The sequence below is a fragment of the Crocodylus siamensis genome, chromosome 6 (assembly GCF_052110815.1).
Source record: "Crocodylus siamensis isolate JL-2025a chromosome 6, ASM5211081v1, whole genome shotgun sequence".
Lineage (NCBI taxonomy): Eukaryota > Metazoa > Chordata > Crocodylia > Crocodylidae > Crocodylus > Crocodylus siamensis.
This window is the reverse complement of record NC_143400.1, coordinates 65,633,582-65,657,532: the sequence shown is the minus strand read 5'-3', so window position 1 is coordinate 65,657,532 and position 23,951 is coordinate 65,633,582. Positions and strand designations below refer to the sequence as shown.

Here is a 23,951-nt window from a genome sequence, read left to right as displayed (position 1 = left end):
TAAGTGGTGGTGATATAGTGGTTAAATATCAAAATGTATTTTCACCTAGAATATGGTTTAAATATAGATTTCTCAGGCCCCTGTACAAAGGAAAAGGAAGCCATATTAAAATATATAGAACAGAGTATTACGTTGAGACTGCTTCACCTACAGCTAACACATCCACTTCGGAATACAGTAAATAGGCTTTACAGGCCTCAGCCTACCTCTAATTCAATAAATATTTGTATCTATAGGAAATTTAATATTAAATGTTATAACAAACCATAACCTGCCTAGTAATAACTCTCCTGTTATTAAAAAGTGGCACACAATTCAGCCTCACGCTGAAATATCAAACCAGCTGGACTCCAACATTAGTGCTTAAACCTTTCTGGAATAAATGTAGTATCTTTCGTCATCACTTTCAATCTACTGTAGTGGAAAGATCACAAACTTCAGTGCTTTAACAGTAAAGCAAAAGGGAGTTTGCCAAGTTGCCTTTTTAAACGAATAATCAAAATTAAAGTGCCCTAGTAGCTTTGAACAGAAATCCCACTTGCCTAGAAATACCATGCAAAGAAAAAATTGCCACTATGTGCAGACAGTTCTTAACCGACTCTTGGTAACATGTTATTAAAGTTTAACTTTTATTTTAGATTTGAACAGACAACATCTACAATGTGCAGAGGCATATTACTCTTAACTAATCATTATATTTGATTTTACTGTAAATCATGTATAAGTTAATCTGTGTACACAGAAGAAAAACACATGCAAATCAGCTGGTACACAAATAGCCTCATCTTAAGTAAGGACCCTATTTATTATAGAAAAAAAATCCCTTGTTAAAATTTCAAACAGTTGACATTCTTTTCTCAGACAGCAAGATAATGACATTTATTTGATCATAATAAGAAATACTTAGACACCACAGAACAAAAAAAAAGGTATACACGTATATAAGTCTATGATCTTATCACTACAGTAGACCCTGCATTAAGCAGCAGTAGCTCATGGGGCACCATCAGTGCCAGGGGGTGGGGAGGGGGTGTGAAATATAAAATGCCTAACTTCCAGAAAATTCCAACACTAATGGTGCCCCATGAGTGCTGGTTAACGCAAAATGCACACATAAAATAATTTTAAAGTCAAAATAAAGGTAGGCATACAGATTATCCAGTTTTCTTACTTTTTTATGAATTTCTTCATCATTACCCACTGAGCATTAGCACTTTTCCTGTTCTTTGATGATGTGATACTAAGAAAATGTAACTTGGACACGGAATAACAAGAGCAGTATAGATGAACAGGCATGGAAAAAATTTTGCTAAGAATACATCTAATTTTCAATCACCTGTATACATTTGCCAAGACACTATCACTTACATCTAGGTACACTACTAATCTTTAAGGAAACTACCTACATTTTTACCATCACCAAATCCTTTCCAAAGTAAGGGTCAACACTTCTTCAAGTAGGGTTGCACCAATAAAGATGTTTTTGGGCATATACTGATTGCCAATTATTAACAAGCCATATGGGTCAATACCAATCCAACTGCCTATATGCAGGCCAGCAGCAGCTTGGAGAGCAGTGTCCAGCTAGTAAGTCTGCTGGGGGGGGGAGGGGCAGGGGGAGGAAGCAGAAGGTGGGCCCCTTTGGAGAAGGAGGGAGTAGGGCTAGGACAGGGGCATGCACTGCCTGGCCAGGGTGGGGCACAGAGCCACAAGAGGCTCATTTGGGGCATGGAGAGGGGGAAGCAGATCCCACTACTACATACACCCCCAAGGGAGCCATGGGCTGCATGTGCTCCTCAAATCTGCACGAGGCAAGGGTGAACTGCCGCTGCAGGCTGGGGCCGGTGGTAGCACCAGGCTCTTCCCAGCTGGGGGTTGGGCCAGGGCTGCACTTGGGGCAGGTGGTGGTAACACTGGGGTGGGGAGGCTATGAGAAGGGATCCATTCCCACCCCCCACATGTCCCCTCCACCCCACTCCTGCTCATCGCAGGAGCCTTGATCTGCATCCCCGCACACCTCTTCCCTCCCTCCACGCCCCCCCCACCCAAAACAGATTTACCAGCCAAACGCTGTTCTCCGAGTCACTGGGCTGGCTGCATGCATGCTGCAGCTATGCACATGTACTCAGCATTTATCAGTGACATTATCAGCCACATCAGCCAAAAGAAGCCAACTGCTGATAATGTCAGTTTTCCTTTTATTGGTGCCAATACAATATGGACCACTGTATCAGTGCACTTCTAGCTTCAAGAATTCAAGTAAGTCTACAAAAGCAAAGAATTTTGCATATTAAAAGGAAGGACATGCCACCACGATTTAAAAATATAGGGGGGAAAAAAGTATCACCTCCATTCAAATATCTTCTCTATACCCCTTCCTACACTGTCATGTGTTCTATGAAATGTCTCTATTTGTAAATTAACTCAAGATATATCTCCAGTAGAGTGGCTATAGTCACACTGCCTCAGTGACATGCAGGTATATCCTAAACAAAACAAACTTCTTCCCTGATTGCATTCTTCCCTTCATATTTCATTTGACAGTAGTGCCTGGAAATCTAATTCCAAGGATCAGTGATCCATGGCTCTATACATTGCATAACATAATACAGAACCAATCTCTGCATCCAGATCTTAAAAACTAGGTGGATTAAACATGCAAATCTTACTTTGTTACTATTTTAACAATACAGTGATCTTATTTTGCACAGTGAATAAAAGCACAGAAGATTTGAAAAATACACTTATCACATTTAGAGTAGGCAAGCCTCAGCCTAAAGTATCGTCTATATGTCCATACTTTTTTAAGTGTTCTGAGCTTGTAGTTTTAAAAGCTACTTTCCAAACACAAACTGATGCAAGATTATCTTCCTAAAGTGCGTTTTTACAAACTATAGCAAGTACTCACTACCAACATTACAGAAAGGTCAAGCTTTTTGTAAAGAATGTATTTGGTTCCCTAAACTGGGACTCTATACCAGGCTAGTTTTCAAAACACAGGCACTCAGCACTTACTAAAGGGCCCCTAAAGGGCAGCTAAACCAGTAGGATGTTTTGGTATTTTCAAAATCATTAGCTTCAGTAGAAGCAGGGAACTCTCCATCCTCTGGATCATGGTCTATGTGTAAGAGGTCTAGTTAGGCGCCTGATAAATCCACTTGTAAAAGTCCTGCAACCATTACACCAAGACCTTGGATGTATACATCTAGGTGAGAGTATGGAGGAGTGGAGGCTGCCCAAGACCTACCATCCCCACTTTAAACCACTGAGTCAGAATCTAAAGGCCAGACCGAGTCCAGACATTCAGTGCCTCGATGGCTGTAGATTCTGCTAGAGAGCAACAGATAAGAACTGCTGATGACTCTAATGCCTCAATGAGGGCACACCTGTCACAGCAATGCGCCTTAGCCTTTCTCCTTGCTCTAAGGAGCAACCATAGGCAGTGGGGGCTAGGGTTCTGATGTGCCCTATACTTGCCTTACTTTGGAGATTACAGCGTTGTGGTGTTTTATAGAAGCTACCCCACCACAAGTAGCCCCACGACATTGCCACCAGGTTCTCCAGTTGGATGCAGTTTACAGTCATACCCAGGACCACATTAGCTTCAACTGAATGAGAAAAAAAAAAAAAAATGCAGCAAGGGTCACTGTCCTGACAGGAAACTTAGCCACCCCTTCACTAGATACTGGCATTACCATCGAAATTCTGTCCATAGCTGCTTCTTGGAGGCAGCTTTCATATTATTTTCAAGCCAGCCCGAGACATTTGAAGTTCTGTCACCTCTGGGACTGCTCAGAGAGAGAAGAGCTCTGTGTCCTCTCTTCCTGAATGCTGAAAAAATTCAGACAATGGCCTTCTTACAAAGTTTTAAGTTGCCTTTATGCTTTCCTAATCACAAGGCTCAAGGCCTTGAGAGGGTCTCAAGTCACAGACTAGGGGGGAAGCTCTAAACTGCACCAGCTGTCAAAGATCTAATCTGGAATCACCAAGGTACAGGAACAAGCCAGTCATGCCACCAACTCAAAAATAAGGCAGCATGTAAATCAGTGTGCTGGCTCTACCTACCAAGGAATTAGGATTCCACAAAATAAACCTTGCAATGTCAGAGGGATGCACAGCAGCCACAAGAAAGACTAAAACTCTGGTCTCTCATCTGTTCTGACTGTCCTCCATCCTCCTGGCTATTGCCAAGAGAAAATGGTTGAAAAATAGAAAGTTAGGATAGTTCTCTTTTGACCCCTCTTCCCTGTGAATAATTCCAATGCCTATCAATCCTATTCTTCACAGCTTCCCAAAACTTAGAAGTCATAGGACAATAACATCATAATTACTGGAAGGTTCACAGTATGTCACAGGGCTCTGTGTAACAGCATTAAAACTTAAGTTTTGTTCATATTGGTAGTCTACAGAAAGACTACAAATAACAACAAAGGCACTAGAACTTCCTAAAACAGGGGCGAGCAATAATTTTGGGTGGAGGGCCATTTACTGAGTTTTGGCAAGGGCCGCATGACAGGCAGCCAGGGGCAAATAAATATTAATTTTCTAAATTTTTCAGGGGCCCCATGGGCCGGGCAGAATGGCCACACGGGCCACACCTGGCCCACAGGCCACATTTTGCCCACCCTTGGCCTAAGAACACAACACTGTATCATTCCATGCTTGGAAAAATATGTTTAAAGTTACTCAGAATAAATGTTTATATATAAATAAAAGTTTTATTTCTGGAGAAGCTAAAAGTTTAGGTTTCAAAGCTCACAAGGGAAATCTTCTCAGTCACTGCTGATAAGTGGATTTTTCAAACCTACCTTTAGTTTTAATCTCCCCCCCATCCACATACCTGTCTACAATATATACCTCTCAAAGTAAGCATAAATCCTGCAAATTAAACTTTGTACCTGAAGTGCTTACTATTTCACTGTTTAGTTCAGTATCATTTATAGAACTTAACAAAGGATGGAAAGTAGTTTCTTCTGAAATACCTGACACATTACAGCTATTCTACTCCTACATTTGTGAGAGCAAGAAGCAGCTGGTATTCAGTCTTCTGCTGGTAGCTTTTACAATCCCACCAGCAAAGGAGTGCAGACTTGCCTCTCCTGTTCTTGCAGCAACACAGAGAGAGTTATATCATCAGTTTCACTGTCCCTTAGGCTGCTGACAGACATCCAGTCAAAGGTGCAATGGAATCTTATCTGCCACGCCTCCTGCCTTCTGCTATGCCACACATCCATGGCAGGACATGAGATTTTGGGATTGGTGATCAAACTCCAGTGATGCCCTACTGGCAAATACAAAGGAAAGCCCAGGATCATAATCCTGGGCTCTTTCTGCACCGGCAAAGGTGTTCAACAATTAGCTGATTGTTGGTTGGCCAGTCTGAGCCTTAGATCAAGACTGAACTATGACCTAAACCAACCAGAATACAGTCCCTGCCAGCTGACAATCAGCTGATCACAGGTAGTATCAGGAGCGCAATAAGGCTACCCAGTGTGATCCTGATGCTTCTGAGAATTAGCTCACAGGAACCATACTATGGCCAGTTTGGGCCCCAAAGCACTCCCAAAACTACCAGCAATCAGCTGATCATCAACACCCTGCCACATATTCATTTTAAGGAGCAATAGAAACCAGCCACAAATTTTACACATTTTTGTGCAATAATTTTGTGGCTGGCTTCACTTTGGATATGCCTGGATGTGTGACTGGGTTACAATTTAAGAGGCAATTAACTGTTTAATTGCGTCTTAAGTGTAATGTCTTTCAGGGCCCTTTGCATTTTATACAAAACAACTGCAATTTTCATAGATTTTCATTTACCATTCCTCAGACTTCTTAACTAATCCGAAAAAGTAGCCCACTCACAAACAGCCAAGGGCTATTTTAAGCTTTTTCTTTTTTTTAGTACACTGCTTCAGTTAAAGCAGCCTAAAAAGTGAGCTTCATTACCTGATGGCATAGTGAAGATATTCCAACTTTTCCATGAAGAAAGAGGAAAAGCTACAACTATAGTACTGATAAACATGTTTTCCTTATTTTTCTTGGACCACAGACGTAGTACTCAGAGTCCAATTGACACAACTGCTGTCCCTACTAATAATGTAGCAGAAAATTTACAATACAGTTATTTTACTAATTCTCAGAGGATATTCATCTATTCTGTTTAGATGCTTGATCTTTCAGATGCAGATCTTACTATCACAACCTGGGCTGTTTGTCACTTCAAGATTACACTATTGCAACACACTCTTACGTCTTTTAAAGTGTTGATACTGATAGAGAAAGTAACTGCCGAATTAGTAAGCAGGACAGAGAACACAGACCACTTGCACTCCAGGCCCTGCAGCAATTACTCAAGGGGTTTACAAAGAGATTTTAAATTGCTAGGTTGTATTTATAAAGATCTTATTTCAATCTTTGAGTAGGATTAGGAGATTGTTTCTGGCCAGTATTTTAATCTAAGGGAAAAGTGACTAAGATAAGGTCCACAGGCAAGATGACCTAGCCCAAAGAACCAGGTCTTCTGGCCCTAGGGGCTCCATACAAGTCCATAAATTAGGCAGCATCTCAAGCAGCAGTAGTAGTAATTACTGCAGCTCCTGAAGCTGCAGCAAACAACACTACCACTGCTCATCCTGCCATCAAATTTCTGGACCATGAGAAGTGCCACAGGCTGGATCTGGAGCCTGGAGTCATGTCGCCTGGCCAACACAGCTGGAAATTTGACAACAGGAGGAATAGCATCTGCCTCACCTCTGGGAGCTGCAGAGCTGCAGCAATTAACACTGTGCCAAATTCCAGCCACACAGGCCAAATGAAGCAGCTCTGCACTCTGGATCTGGCACACAGAATGGCCCAGCACCACTCACCTGGCTCATGGGGCTAGATCAGCTGCACATCACTGCCCTAAGGAGTTATTGATATTTAGTGACATACTTGACTGCAGGATTAAGTTGACTATATTTTGTTCTACAATTTAACATAACTGTTTGGGGTCTGTCTAAGCCCTTTTGCCTAAGCCCTTTTCATTGCTCTAGCTGGAAGGAAATACACTGTGACACATCAGGAACGAAGACTAAATCTTATAATGCCTAGCAGGTGCTATTAATGCATATAAATGTCAGAGTACTCCTACTGCCCAGGAGTCAGGATTAAGATACACTTTGGCTGTTCATCAGGACACAACTCTAATTCTATTCCACTTTCAACACTGGCCTCTGACAAGCAGATACCATCACAATATCAACTGCATCAAAACAGAACTTCACCTCAGGTTTCAGCAGATAAATAGAATGATAAAGTACATTTTTAAATAAAGATATTTGACAGACAATCTTAGCTCAAAACGTTATGCTACAGGCCTCCTCTCAGTTCTTTCATTTAAGATGTTCACTTCACCTTTAAGAATGAATAAGCCAGTCACACAGGAAAAATGCATTAAAAATAATAAAAATATTACTTATTTCTGTTCTAGTACAGTCCTTCTGCATCCATGTGGATGCAACATAAACACTGATTAAATGAAGTCAGAATTAAATCAAAACATTCAGGCTATGAAGAGTGTATGTGCCTTCAGTAGAAGTGGAGTAAATAACACCATGTGTCTAATCAAATACATTTTCTTGGAGGACACCACAAAAGCTTATTTGACATTACATTTTACCTATCCACCAACAGTAAAGAAAATAAGCTCTTCTGACCAGACTTTCTTTTCAGTTGAGTTATTCTGATGTCAGAGGCCATGATGGCCATTTGCAGATGTTAACAAAAAAAAACCCAAAACACTTTACCAAAAGAAACAGCACATTACTTTAACCCGGCTCTGCAGCACCTGTCCAGACTGGATGCTTCAGCAGGGCTTTTCGGCATTTTTAGCTAAAGCTGATTCAATCAGCTATTAAAGTGCCAAAAAGCTACATTAAAGTGCGCGACTTACACAGACATCGGGCGAGCTGGGTCCAACTAAGGTGGTGCCTCTTCTGGGCATGCTCTTGGCTAGACGCAGGAATGCGCTGAATTTAAAGTAAAGCACTTTTTTTTTAAACATCTGCAAACAGCCTATGTGCCTAGTAAGAACACAAAAGATGTCACACTGGGCCAGATTACAGGTCTATCTAACCCAGCATTCTGCATCTTACATTGGCACAGAGTAGATGCTTAGAGGAAGAGTGTTTATGCAGGGACTATCCAGACTGATCTGTCCCCTATCCTTCTACAATAAAAGGACTAGGAACAGCTAATTTGGAGGTTGCAGCCCTACCATTGTGTTTAATCCCCACAGATGAACCTATCCTGCATGAATCTGTCTGATCCTTTTTTGAACCTGTGTAAACTGTCAGCCTTTGCAGCATCCTGTGACAATGAGTTCCACAATGTAACTATACATTGCATGAAAAAAACTTCCTTATGTTTGTTTTAAACCTGCATCCTAATAATTTTATTGCATGTGACCTAGTTTGGAAAAAGTGGTAAATGATGAGGGGTGCACCAATACAAACTGATGGGACCAATACCGATATCCAATTTATAAGGAGGCATATCAGCCAATATTGATTCAATACAACATGGAGAACTGCATGCAGCTGGTAAGTCTGTTGTGGTGGAAAGGGGGGGGAGGGGGGAAGAAGGGGCATTGGGGGCAGATTAATGCCATGAGGAAGAATGGGGCTGGGCAATCCAGCCAAGGCAGGGCAAGCACAGGATGGAGCCACAGCCCATCCAGAGGGCACAGAGAAGGGTGGCTCCCACCACTGTGCACACCCTGGGAGTAGACAGGAGGGGCACATGCCCCCAGATCTGTACAGGTGGGGTGGGCTGCAACTTCAGGCTGGGGCCAGGGCTGCATTTGGGGCAGGCAGCAACAGTGCTGGGAAGAGGGTTATGGGGGGGCTGCAGCACCCCCCAAAATTCACTATAGCCCCCTCCCAGTGCCACCACCACCTACCCCAAGCACAACCCAGGCCCAAACCCCACCCCAAGGGAAGAGCCCAGTGCAGTCCTGGCCCCAGCCCACAGCTGCAGCCCAACCCACCAACGCCCCACGCAGATCTGAGGGCACACACTCCCATCTACTCTCCCGGGGTGCATGCAACGACAGGAGCCACACACACACCCCCACCGCTCACACCCCAGACGAGACACAGCTCCATCCCACACCCATACCGCAGCACTTGCCCCAGCCCCTCTCCCTCCTTCGCTGCAGGGGCCACTGACCTACATCCCCATGTCCCTTCCCTCCCCCTCCCCTTCCACCACAACGGACTTAACAGCTGCATGCAGATCTCCATGCTGCTAGGCTGCACTGTGGCTGCATGCATGCATGGGCATTTATCAGCCAAATTATCGGCCTCATCAGGCCAATTTCCAATACAGTCAATTTTCTTTATATCAGTGCCAATTTGATATCAGACCAATGTATTGGTGCACATGTATAAATAATATGTGAATGAGCGGATCTCAGATTTTGAAGGGGGAGGTGTGCAGGTGATACGGTACATCATCCCATAAGACAGCAAATATTTTTTTCCAATTAAAAAACACTAGAAGCTTTACTAGTATGCTAAGGGCCTAAGGCTATATTATTCAGTTTATGATCCAAGTAAAAACAAATACAACTGAATCACTGAGGGGCTGACTGCCAGATCCAGATTGGGCAGGCATCTGGTGTATACCTGTTATCCTCCACATGATCACAAATGAAACTCCTTCCTGTACTACTACACAAGTCCCCCAGACACTCCACCATGGCCCCAAAGTACCTCACTGCCCTTTATATGCTGCACCTGCCACCTCAAATCCCCACCCCACCCTTGTCTACTCTGTCCCCCATTATCCCACATATTCCCATATTCAGCCCCATCCCATCAAACCCCAAAACCATCAGACCCCACAATCCCCCTCATGCCCCATGGAGGCCCATGCTACTCTATCCTCTCACTGCTCCCATGAATCCAGTATACCCTACACCAGGGGGCGGGCAATTATTTCAGGCGGAGGACCACCTACTGACTGTTGGCAAGCCACCAAGGGCTGCATGACAGGCAGCCAGGGGCAGATAAATATTAATTTTTAAAATTTTTCAGGGGTCCCTCAGGCCAGATAGAAAGCCAGGGAGGCCGCATTTTGCCCACCCCTGCCCTACACTGTTGATACCCCCTTGACCAATTTAGTAAAGATTGGCAGAAATCAAGTAGATAATAATGTGCTCCCTCACTCCACCTGAACAGGAATTCAGCTGTCCCTACCAGGCACTTTGTTTTAAACTTTCATTGGATCAGGAATCAAATGGGGATGTGACTGCACTCCTTCCCCACTCAATCCACTCCTGAATATATCCCTATTTACTTCCTTCATGACCCTCTTTTTTTTTTTTTTTTAATCAACCTCTCTCATACCCACTCTGTCATCTCTTCTCTAATCTGAAAAGTGCAAGCACATTTAATCTTTGCTTATTAAAAAAAACTTCTCTATGCTCTTGATCATCCTTATCTAACCTCATACATACAGCACAACTGAGGCTTGCCTTCAGCCAGGTATAAGAAAGAAACAAAATCAGGAATATGCATCTCAAGTAACTACAGGTTTAAAGCTCTCAGTCACAAAATTATCCCTAGGCAGGTATAAATATTTCCAAAATGGGAAATGGGGCTCCATATATGAATAAAGTTAAGCACTTGCATAAGTGTTTCCAGTGTTGAAGACGTAATAGTTACAATAAGATCATGGTTCTTTCTACCACAAAAATATCAACTCCAAGCACTCCTAGAGCCGTAGTTGAAGAGGTTGCAGCATCAATCCTGCAAATCCAACAGAACACCACAGGGGAACAGGATCTGTGCAGACACAGCTGTAGAACTGGGGCTAAATGAAGGAGCCAGGGGAAAGAACGACCCCTGGAGCTATAAGACTGGAAGTTCTGAAAGATGTGGAGATGTACTGCCCAGCCACCCACCTACAGAACTAGGTGTAATCCTTGCAGATGTGGAGCCTCACCGCGTGGCTTTGGACGAGGCTCCACACCAGTCTCTCTCTCTCAAGCAAATAAGAGCATTTAAGTTAGGCTTCCCTGGGAAAAGAACCATCAGAGGGTAGAGTGACAATGCAGCAGAAAACCGAGGAGCAGTTTCCAGCCCAGTGCTGGCAGAGCTGCAGCCACATAATCGACGAGTTCAGAGAAAAAAAAAAAAGATCTTTAAATGAGGCCCTACAAGGCTCTGCAAAGACCGAGGACTCAGCCAAGCCAAGGCATGGCAAGATCTGCGGCTAGAAGAAGAGGCTCCTCGTTTCCAGGAGTCCTTCCACAGGGCCCGGCCGATCTCAGTCAGCCCGTGCCCGCCCCCAACACGATGTGTGTGTGGCGACAAGCTCCCCCCTCCTCAGCCAGGGCCTGCCGAGGTTCAAACGCCTCACACGGGCATCAAAGGCCCCAGGCGCTGCAGCGGGAGGAGCCGCAGGCACCGGCCTCCCATAGGCCCCGGCGCGCCCGGCAGCAGCAGGGCCGAGGAAAGGGGCCGCAGCAGGCCGTGCAGCCTGCGCACCCTCCTCCCCCGCGCCACGCTTGCTCCGGCCGGCACGCGCCACTACCACGGCCCGGCCCGGCCCACCCCCTGCAGCTGGCTCCGGCGACGGTGCCGCGTGCACGGCCCTGGGGGCGACCTCACCTTCCCGCTGCCTTTCTGCGAACCGCCTGGCGCCTTGTCCGCCATCTTGGCTCTCTCCCTCAGCCAGCCCTGGCGGCCGAAATCGAACGCCGACTTCACCGATTGAAGAGGAGAGCGGGGAAGTCTCCCGCCTGGGGTGAGGGACGGCGAGCCGATGGCTGAGCTAGCGATAGGGGAGGCGGGGCCGGCGCTGCGGCGCTGTCAGGCCCGGCGGCCGCAGGCGCCGCGGCTTGGGAGGGCCGGTTACCTCGCAGCCCCGGATTAACGCATAGGCAAACTAGGCACATGCCTAGGGCCTTACGAAGCGGCCCAGCTGTGCTTATTTTACATATTATAACTACTGAGTGGGGAAAAATGTATACAGTATAACTATAATATAAATAAATAATATACATATACGGTATTAAGTAGGGTCCATGAGTTTGTTTGCCTAGGGATAGCAAAAGGGTTAATCTGGCACTGTGCATGGGGGGGTCCCCCCACCAGCTGGCAGGGTCCTGGGCTCAAGAGATGTGGCCAAGCAGGGGGTATAGGAGACTCACCCCTACTGGGGTTAGCACCTGCTTTCCTTGCCCCCTACGTCTAATTTACCACTGTCACATCCAAGGAAAACGCTTAAAAGGCAGCAGTGCTGCAGAAGCAGTCTGTCCAGCTCCCCTTGCAACCCAGGGTCATGGGAGGAATGTGACATGGGCACCTGGGGGCGCTTTGAGCTGCTCTCTGCTCCCAAACTAGGAGGGATCCCAAGCCAGAGATCCTGGGCAACATGCCCAGGTCTGCAATTTAAGGATTTTTTTTTTTAAGCAGTCTGTCAAATCTCACCCATGGGGTTTCTTTGTAATGCTTCACCACCAGAGCTAGGCAGGTCAGGCTGTCATACCTGCCTTGTTCCCATTCTTAGCTCTGGCTTTGTTTTATAGTCCTGGCCTGCCTCATTTCAAAGCTTTTTTAAATTTCTTTATAAAACCTCCAGGCTGAATCTTAATTTAAGAGTGTTCTGCTCTGGAACAGTTCTTTTGCTGTAGAATTACATGAGGGTTAAATCCAGAGAGGCCACAGCTCTGCTTCCAGATCAGTATTCTTATGTTCCTCTATGGCAAAAGCATGCCTCCTAGAAGGGAGTCAGCTGTGGTGCTGATTTGGCACCAGAGGCAAAAGGAATCCTATACTGATGGATTATTGATGGCAGTTTTTTTCTTTGTCACCTGAACAAAGAATTATGAGACAGTATAGACAATATGTGATTCTATAGACAGTAATATGAGACTGCTTCCTCACTGAGATCTTCACCTTGTTATACTTATGCCAGCAAGCAAGGACCAAATCTAAGCACCTTGCAAATAAAATAACTTTGTATAAATCACTGCAAGGAACTGAAACTTCATTGTAGACCACAGAGTAACAATAGTCCCAGCAGAACCATGATCTACAGTGGCAGCTCTTAGGATTCTCCCTGGATACATTAGATACTGGCCAGTGGATCTGAATAGTTGCCGAATCTATTGGTTGGCCTTTCAGCACAGACCATATCATACATTAGAATCACTGTGGGTCTCCAGATATGAGGCTTTGTGTACTTATATCTTAGAGGAGTAATGCTCTAATTTTGCTGCTGGTACTAGCATACAAGACTAGAGTATCAGGCCCCAGGAGTATAGGCTTCTGATGCTGGTAGTGGTGTAACAGACTAAAGAATGGCAATAAGTTAAACTGTAGGACTTTTACCAACTGGTATATTCCTTCCTGATTTAGTTCCCAGAGCTGGGAGCTGGTTTCCATTTTGGTCCCCAAACTAGTTTGACATAATTGTTTTGAGAGGGGTTACTGTTTCCTGAAACTTGCACTTAGCAGCTCTTTCTGCCTATAATACCTATAGCGTTGTGGGGTGAGATCCCCAGTGAGTCAGAATGCTGTCAGAATGGAGGTAGGACACTGAGCTGAGGTTGGAACTTGACATGAGAATTCTGGAAGTACTTTGTTGAAAGCCAGATGCAACAAAAGATTTAGGAGAGAAGTCTATAGGAAAGTGTAGAAAAAAAATCAGGTAGGTGGTGCCATGAGCGGGTAAAAAAGACTTAATGTGTTCAAAAATTAGGAGAAAAATAGAAGCAAACTGAGATGATTGTGAAGGATAGAATAAACAGAAAGGAGGGGAAGAGAGAGAGTCCCAGAGTAAACAAAGAAGGTGAGGGAGAGACATTGCATGAATGCCTTTTTTACCTCTAGTTTAAATAACTGTGCTGGGATCTTTCTGAGGTTGGCTAAAAAGGCTACTAAAAATCTTCACCTTATGAAGAATATAGCCCAACTTCTGAAGGAGGTGTGCTAGTGACAACATATCAAATTACTGCTCCACATTGCACTGGAGGCTAGTTACCCTTTGGGTATAATTTAGAGGGTTACTAACTGCTCAGCTCTTCATGATATACACCCCAGCTCAGTAAAAAACTGAATCACATACATTTTTAAGTCCTATTTAAGTCAACAGAGATGGTTACAACTACGTCATCATCATCATTAGGTGTTTTCTTGATATACTGTGTTCTAATATGTGAGGATAAAATGAAATGTGAGCCAAAGGTAGTGCCCCTTTCTGAAGGCAGAGGTAGGAAGCCTGTAATCTATTGCCAGGACCATTATGCCAAAGGATTTATTGTTAATTATGGTATGGCCTGTGGTGGGTGTTAACATTGTATTATGAATGAGGGCAGTCAGACAAAGCTCAAGGATGATGAGATTTTGAGAACACTGAGGTCTACAGTATAGAGAGTAGGCAACCTTTGGAAGCTACTGCGATAGGTTCCCTACCACTAAATTTTGGAGGCTGTTGCTTGTATCATCCCCATGTGACCTTGTAACCAGAAAAAAGCTGCTGTTTCTCACCTGAAAGAACCTTTCAGATTGACTTTCAAATGGATTCTCTGCCCCATTCTCCTTTCTAAGTCCCTCTCCAACCCCAAATTAATACACATGCATTATTTTTGCCCTTTCCCTCCATTTATATGGATTAAATAAGGATTTTCCTCCACCTCCAATAAAAGTCAACTGTTAACAAATGGCATTTCCATAGATAATTATTATTAAAATATCAAATTGTGTAAAATTATTAACAGGTATATTTTCTATGATCAGGTATATATAGAAACAGGTATATTTTCTATGATCAGAAAATAAGATGACAGCAAAATTGCAGATGGTAAATGAAAAACCTTGTAACAGGGAGCCCCCTTTGTACACTACCCTTCTGGGCATTGATATAACAGAAGCCCCTTCTTGCCTGCAACCTCTTCCCCTTTTTGTGCATTTCTTTTTCCTTCTAAGTATTGGCAGAGACATAGCACATTCATTGCTTGGGTGTGGCAAGGCTCCAAGCAAATCAGAAAGCTGAAGTGGCTTTCTGTAGGAGAAACCTACAGACTACATCTACGTATCAATTGAGCTAAGTGTCACTAAAGAAAACAAAAGAACTGTAAGAGACAAGAAAAGCCAAGGTGCACTGAAAGCATGACTGTAAATATATCCTGGTAAACACATTCCCCCTTTGATTAAGACCTATTTCCCAAAGCAAACTTCCCATATCTGTCTAAAGTTTTATGCTAAATCAGTTTACATGAGTGCATCTAACCTAACTCACTTACTGTCCCCAGTGGCCATTGATCCTCACTACCTCACAGTGCATTTTTTTATTTCGTGTCTCATCTTTGCCCTGGCATTCTGTATTTTATGTTTTATACCTTTTAACAAATGTATTCTTTAGAGTAAGTCATACCTTGTATTACTAAAATTATTATTATAAGAATGCACTGGAATTGTAATAACCGGAATTGTATTGCTGTAATGGGCTGGCCCCCTGAGTAAATGGAAGTATGGATGAATCAGTAGGTAATTGAATGACAAAGCAAGAGCCTCTGGCTGTTAATTGACAGTAGCCTAGCCAGAGGAACCTACCATTACAAAACTTTACTCTACAAGCCATTCTAAGCTAATCAAGCCACCTGGAACCTGCAAGGACACAGCCATTGAGTCAATCAAGTCAATGGCGGACTCCCAAAACTGCACCGTTGGGTGGAACCCCCAGTGACTGTGACTGACAGCTGTCATGCACTACTCCAGACCCACGGGGGACAGCAACCTCCAGATTGGGTGGCCAAGATGATGCTGGAGGATCACAAAAGTCTACTGGAAAGGGATGAAAGGCAGCGAAGCCTGACCCTCAGTGGTGCCGTCTCATCCAGCGCCTGACCTACTGAGACAGAAGGACAAATAGGCAACCCCCTTCTGGAGAAGACGTTGCCTTGGAGGAAACCATTGACAGCAGACTGCAGCACCCCAGAGAGGTATAAACCAACATCCATGCTACACTACTTTTGCAGCAAGTGTGTGTGCGCGTACACTAAGGTGGTACCCCTCATAACTCAAAGTTTGCATTTATGATTTTATTAGTAACTTCACAGCCCGTACAATCAATTAGAATTTATTATGATCTTGTGAGTTGGTCTTTTGTAGCTAACAGCCTCATAGCACTTTTCTGCTCTTGCAAAGAACACTGTGGTATGCCATGTGTATTATGTCATAATCCTAAATTTGCTTAATTACAAGACAAGAAATGGATATTTTCTGAATGCCAACACTACAGATTCATCCCAGTTTGTAAAAGTCAGTTTGTTCATTATCCTAGTTTGTAAAAGTCAGGCTGTTTTCTGACTCATTTATGAACAGTAATAAAGTTTAAGCAATAAAGATTCTGAGGCCAAATTCTTCCCAGTGTTACATCTCTTCGCCTCCATTTTTCTCCTATTCTACCCCCAGTTACACCTGTATAAATTCAAAGGGTGCGTCCACATGAGCATGCACGTGCCTCTTGCCCCGTCTCAAACCCCTTTGAGGAACATGCGGCAATGAAAAAATGTTCCCCGCACTGCAGGTTTGCAGCACAGGGACAAAATTAGACCCCTGGATATCCAGAGGTCAAAAAAAAATCTGCTTCACAGAACAGCAGGGCAAACATAGGAGTCAGTCCTCCAGAAGAGATGCTCTGGTTTTGGCCAGATCATCTCTGTAGTGCTCCTGCTGTCCCCTGACGCTGTCCAAGGTAAGTAAGGTAATGGGGTGGGGGGGTTATGGGTGTGGGTGGGTGTGAGTGTGTGTGAGGGGTGGCAGGGAGATGTCAGGGAGGGTGTTGGGAGTGGAAGAGGTCTTGGGGGCTATGGGGAGTGGAGGGGCATGAGGAGTCACAGGGGGGCATGTCCCAGTGTGGGACGTGGAGGGGCCTGAACAGGGGCTGCCACACACCTGCCCCACCCACCCAGCCCCTGTGGCACCAGTGGCAGCAGGAAGCATGGCTGTGGCTTTGCACCAGAGTGCGCTGCATAGCTGCTGTGCAAAGGCACGCTAGATGCACAGCTCAGGCTGGATCAGGCCAGCGTGGCTTATTGAAAAATGCGCCCCACCAGCCCAATCCAACCTGGGCCATGCAGCTATTGTGTCTTTGCACAGGAGCTCTGTGACCCACTCCAGTGCAAAGCCAGAGTAGCCAGTCGCGCAGTGCTGGGCCAGGGCCTGCCATGTGCCATTTCCCTGCCTGCACAGCGGGGCAGGCAGTGCTGCTGCTGGAGGCCAGACCCAGCATGGCACACAGGGACCATACGCTGAGGCACGCTGGGTCCTGCCGACAGTGGGGCTGCTCATGCTGCCAGGCAAGCCCAGTCCCAGGGCCACCCTGGCTGCATGAGGGCCCCACTGCCAGCAGGACCTGGCGCGACATGGCATATGGTCCCTGCGTGCCATGCCAGGTCCTGCAGCTGTGGGACCAGGCCGGCCTGGCTGCACGAGGGCCCCAGTGCCAGCAGGACCTGGCACAGCTTGGTGTCTGGTCCCTGCTGGTCCCTGCAGGTACATAGTTCCTGCTGTAGAAGGTAAGTTATGGGCCCTGCGCAGGGGGATGTGGCCCTGTACAGGGGCGGAAGGGGCTGTGGCCCCACAGGGTGCCTGGGACCCTGTATGGGAGGGCTGTGGCCATGCAGGGTTCCTGGGACCCTGCACAGGTGGGGGCTGATGCCCTGCAGGGGGGAGCTGGGGCCCTGTGGGGGGGGGTAGTCCATGTGCTGTGTGGGGGAGCTACACCCTGTGGGGGCCAGGGGACCCACCCCTCCTGAACAGAGCCCCCCCACACCCACAGTCTTCCCACACCAACCCACATCCCTCCACATCCACCCACACACCCACCCGTCTTCCCCCACGTCCCTTCCTGCAAACCTCACATCCCCCATCATGTGTGAAGAAAACCAAAAGCACACATTCACACATACAGATTTTAGAATTAATTTTATTATAATGATAGAGACACCGGTAGGCTTCCAAATTGCTTTAACATTGTAAATATACCAATAAAGCATTGCCCAACTGATCAACCCCTCTCTGTTTGTCTCTCTCTTTGTGTGTGTGTGTGTGTGTGTGTGTGTGTGTAGAGTGGTCTTTTGTTCTAATTGTGGAAGAACATGCATCTTGGGGTATTTTAAAAAATGGATTTGGGATGCTGCAGCAGTCCAGCTGGCACAAGGGGTAGTGTCCTCAGGTACCAACTGGCCAGGCCTCAGAAGCTCCTGAGAGAGGGTAGCCCTTAGCTGCTTGCTAGGGCAGCTTTTTATACTGCTGGGGACAGCGCAGGTGCTGGCCTGGGGCTCTAGCTCCCCCTGGCTGCAGATCTGGGAGGAGCCAGGCAGGGTTATTTTGCCCCAAGTGGCACAATTTGCCCCACAACAAAGTGCATGTCCAGGCACCTGCACCAAGGCAAAAAGCTCCAGCTCAAATTTGCACCACTTCTGTTTGAGAGCTACAAGCGCATGTGCCTGCATGTGTGGACGCATCCAAAGTAGTCAATGGGATTACACAGCTGCACTGGTGGGCAGAATCTAGTCCAGCAATTGGAATCTGTATTTAATTCTATGATGATGAAAAGCAGAAATAGAATCTAGCTCACTTTTCAATCATTGTATTGGCTTGGCAGTGTACAGTAAATAAGTTCTACAAAACCCATTTGTATGCATATGTGATTAGTATATTGAGTCTGAATACACACACAGGAAAAAAGGTACTTTTATATTCAGTCACTTTTCAGAGTAGAGGTACACTATGTTATTTATTATCCAGTCAACACTAGGGGGCATATACAGCACAGTTAATTTGCAAAAGAAAAATAAAATTACAAGTAGCTATTGGTGCAGGCAAAGACAGGTTGTGAATATCACACCATGCACTTTTTCAATTTCCTGAAGGCAGCATTTCCTCTGGAATACTGGCAGGCTTCTTCATCAGGCTTTTATCCTACCAATACATCTCTCTATTAAAGGGATCCTGCTTTATCAGTGATCATAATAGGTTGAATTCATCCTGGCTGTAACTGTTGATTACAGTAGAGTTATTATAGGGATGAATTTGTCCCCAATGTGTTATTTCCTGCCTGCCTGAGGGATTATAAAATATGCTGCAGGGAAGGGCAGTAGATCAGCCAGAGTGTGCCCACATTCCAAACTGCCAACATCCAAAGCATGTCAATCATCTACACAAGGCTATTTAAAGGGGACGAAAAGGGAAAGGCAAATAAACAATAAAATAATAACCTGAAGGATATTTCTTACTTTCATAGAGTAACTTCCAACTTCAGAATGAATGTTGATTTTACCTTTACTAGGCACAATTCCTGATTGTTTAGATCTGAATCAGTGGCTCATAAAAAGGAAAACTTGTACTAAGAAAATTCTGCAGAAACAAACTGCCTCACTTTCCAGTAGGCTAGGGAAGTAGAAGGTTAGCTGAGGACAGGGAGGGCTGGATAAAGGAAGGTCACATGCAAAATGCATATTTCTCCCTTCCCTGCCTGCTCCCCGCCACCATTCCTACATAATTCCATACAGAAAAATTATCTGGCACAAGCCCAGCTGGAGCCACTGACAGCTGCAGTGGCCCTTAGAAGTGGTAGGAAGCCACAGAACCATGTAGAGAGTGTAGTTGTTCTTAAGAGCTTGTAACTAAGCATCCATTAACTTTATTTAGATATAACCCACCAACTCGATTTTGCTGTAAACTTCTGCTTGTCACAATGCATTGTGCACTTTCCTGGGTAGAATCCCACCTTCCAAGTAGAGATGATTTCTACTGACACCCCCATAGCATCTGCTCCACACAGAGTGACTGGGCCTCCTGCAGACCCCTTAGGATCCATCCACAGATTCTTGGACTTGAAACAATGTCTACTTTGGAGCATGGATGCAAAGGAGAGAATCCCCCCTGGAACAGAGACTTTTGGGGAAAATTAAGGAACTCTTTGAAGGATTTTCCACTCCTCCAACTTGGTCACAGGTATTTTCACAGAAAAGGGTGATCTGGGCTACTGAAATTTTAGCAGTAGGTCAGTAAGTTCCCTTAGGCTTCTGAGATTTGAATGGTCACTGATGATAGTGATGATAGTGAATGGGGCTCACTTGGTCCCTTAACTTCTTACTATCTACTTGATGGTCTCTCCATCTGACAGTGCACTGTCTGATCTCCCTTGGACTCCCTAGATACAACAGTAAGTTAGAGACAAAGCAATATAGACCTGTAGTATACAGATGGTGGCATAGACACAGAGGTAGGACCACATCAGGAGGGGATGTAAATATACTACTGGATTAAATTGCAGTTTCACTGGCTCATGTTCCTGACTAAGGAGGAATATTAAGGACTATGGATAAAAAAATGTAAAGGAGCAATGTCTCTTAACATACTGGGTTCCCTAATGTTTTGATAAATTCAGGCTCCATTTGGCCTCAGTCCATTCATTTTAATTCACCTCATTAATCCTTTTAATTATCCATTTTATTGTCTAAATCCACCCACTTACTGCTCAGCTGTCATGCAGTTGTAATTAATAAACTCCACCAGATTATGAGCAACATGATCCAGAGTATGCTGTGAAAGGGAAGAATGATAAAGCCATAGCTGATGTTTTAAAGGTCATCACTAACAATACGTTTCATACTGAGGCATATTCCTGAATCTGTACTATTTATAACACACTGCAGCAGCCCTTTTGTACAATAGCAACCAGCACAGACTTAGTGAATGATAATACCATGGCCACGTCTTGGGCTTAACTGAGGCACGGCAGAGATGCGCAAATATTAATAGAGGGTTAATGCTGGAAGACATACCTTCCTTAATAATAATAATAATAGAGTAACATTTGGCACTTATATTTTTATAACAATATAGTGCAACTGGTAGGATGCAGATGTGGGATCTGTTCAGTTATTGTTGGCTCAATACTGGCTACCACTGTTCAAAATACTACATAAAATTGTGAAGTATTATGAATAATTAACATTAAACTATGTTAAGCAGACCACATGCTGTTATCCCCATTTCCCTTATGCCTTTACTCACTTAGAGGAAGGTCCTTCTAGTCTAGCCTCCCCCCTTGGTATAGACAGACCTGATCACAGCAGAACTGCTGCAATTTCACTGCACAGGTGAGGAAGCAAAGCAATTTAGGGAAAGATGGAAACTCCCTGCATGCTGAAAGAATGGACTTTTTTTTACCAGACCAAGAGAGGGGGTTGAGAACAGAGCTGGTGGATGCATTTGTCTGAAGTTCTCCAGTCATACAGTGGAGAATATATGGCTGATGAAATCTTAAAGCCCCAGTGGTGGTCAGAGAATAGCTCTGTCTTTTGTACAGCCCAAGGAGACAGGATGCTTTTTCCTCTGCAGCACCATTATTCAGGCTGGTTTCAAGGAGCAGAATGTGGTTGCTATTTTCTCTGTCAGTAAATTCTAACATATAATGTATCCAGTGTATCATCCAGTCATCAGTGTAAGTATGAAGTAAAAGCTCAACTCTTTCAATCCTCTGGCATTCTTCATGGGAAGTTTTGCCTTTGTAAGGACTGCTGGGCTGGAACGTGGGTGTGCATGTTCAGTGTCTATTTGGAAGTGTGGAAATCCAGAACTAGCGAGAACAAATTGTGCAAAAACCCACACCTCAATCAGGGCTGAGTCTGTCTCTCTGGAGGAGTATCCTTGTTGAGTGAAAGCCAATCCCAAAAGGCCTTTCACCCAACAAGGACACTCTTCCAGAGAACTAGATCGCACTTTTGAAAGAGCCACCTAGATACCATGTGAAAATTGCTGCAATACAAAAAAGAAAATCCCCATGAATCGCACACCATTACTGATGACATACCATCCCTCCCTGGAACCTATACAGCAAATCCTCAAACCATTGCAATTCATACTAGAAGAAGACCTGATTCTTAAAGAGATCTTTCCAGAACTACCCATCCTAGCCTTTAAACAAGCACCAAACCTCGCCAACCTCATCACCAGAAACAAACTTCCTACGGCCCAAAACACACTGAACGGATCCAGAACATGCTGGGAAAAAAAATGTAAGACCTGCTAACACATCGTCACCGCTCCTATAGTAACTACACCCCACAACAGAACGATCACCATTCCTGGATCTTACACCTGCACCTCCAACAGTGTAATATAGCTTATTCAGTGTACTAAATGCCCTGATGGAAAAATATGTAGGAGAAACCAAACAACTGCATAACAGAATGAACACACACTGAAAATCTATTAAAGACAAAAATTATGTGCAGATACACACTGCTCACAAGAAAACCACTCTCTCTCCAGTCTCTCAGTTCTAATCTTTAAAGGGAACTTACAAAACACTTTTCGTAGATGACCCTACAAATATAGGTGGAGTAATGAACGGGCAAGCTGGGCAGGAGCCCAAGGGCCCCTACCATTTTGGGGCCCTGGCCTTGGGATCCTCAGCAGCAGGGAAGTGAAAGCCAGTTTTAAACTTGGAGCCCATCTTTGGCACCAAGTTTAAAACTATGGCTTTCAACATTTGCTTCACTGGGAGCTAGATGCAGGGCCCCTCCACCAATAGGATGAAGCAGGGCTGGGCTGGGCTGGAGTAAGGCTAGGGTAAGGCCCAGGAGAGCTGCATCACAGCCGGGGGGGGAGGGGGACATGCCAGGTGATGCTGCACTGGCTGTGAAGGGGCCAAGCCAGACTGGGAGAGCCACGCCCCATCTGGCAGTGGGGGTGGGGCTGGGGCCAGGCCAGGAGCACCATGCTGTGCCATGCCTTTGCAGGCAATGGCACTGGGAGGGCATTGGGGGCTGTAGCCCCCCCAAAAGTAATCTTAACCCCCCACAGCCATCCCTCCCAGTGCCACTGCCCACCCACAGAGACACAATGCTCCTGGCCCAACCCAGCCCAGCCCTCTGAATCTGCAGGGCTGAATGGGACAGCCAGGCAGCAGCTCCTTGCAGGTAAGTGTAACAGGGGCCAGGCAGGGAGTGAGACTGAGCCGCAGGTGGCTGAGGGGCGGGGAAGCGGGGCAAAGGGCTGCCTCCATGTGGGAGTGGGGAGGTCCTGTGAGGGAAAAGTGTGTGTGCGTGTCTCTGTGCATGTGTGTCTGCATCTGTGTATGCGTCTGTGTGCGTGTCTGCCTATCTGCCTTTGTATCTGTCCATGTGCAGAGAGTAACAGTAGAGTGTGCATGCCTGTGTTTGTGTGCACCTACGTGTGTACATGCATATGGCCATAGTGGGGTCGGGGAGCAGAGAGAAGAGGCAGGCATGTGCCCCCCAGCCTCCCCCACCAGCAGTAGGAGGGAAAGGGGCCCCTCTCCCCCACCCCTGCAGCCCAGCTCCCATGGGGGAGGGGGCCTCTCATTTTGTGCTTACCCAAGGTCCCAATACACATCAATCCATCTAAGCCTACAAACTTCATTTCATAAATCTACTGGATACAGAAAATCATAGATTAAATATAGACACTGGATTTATAGCAGTCTGCATTTTAGCAACTACATTCTTCTATCACCAGTTCAACATTTGCCTCCCCCCACCTCCTGTCTCACACCTATTGTTGTCCTCTGATCCTCACTGCCACATATTCGTAGTTTCACAGACCTGCATTTTGCAATTTTGCTTCTGTTCTACCCAGGAGAGCACACAAAACACCAGCAGACTTTCCCTATGCCTGACGAAGGATGTTTGTGCCTGAAAGCTTGCAAAGAACAATTTTCCAACTATTTAGTTGGTCAAATAAAAGAAACCACTCTACATGGTGGAGTTTATCCTTATAAGCTGAATGTGAGCCAGCAGTGTGCCCTTGTTGCCAAGAAGGCTAACAGTATACAGGGCTGCATTGATAGGTGTGTTGCCAGTAGGTCAAGGGAAGTGATTATTCCCCTCTATTCAGCACTGGTGAGGCCACATCTGG

At 45.4% G+C, this 23,951-nt stretch overlaps 1 protein-coding gene across 1 annotated transcript in view; it reads right to left on the bottom strand.

The window, feature by feature from the left end:
* The window catches only part of U2SURP (U2 snRNP associated SURP domain containing), a 90,609-nt gene extending 78,852 nt beyond the window's left edge, over positions 1-11,757 (bottom strand). The window contains exon 1 of the mRNA XM_090051878.1: positions 11,661-11,757. Within this exon, the coding sequence (XP_089908004.1) occupies positions 11,661-11,705 (45 nt within the window). The 5' untranslated portion in view covers positions 11,706-11,757. The remainder of the gene's footprint in view (positions 1-11,660) is intronic.
* Positions 11,758-23,951: the final 12,194 nt, after the last annotated feature.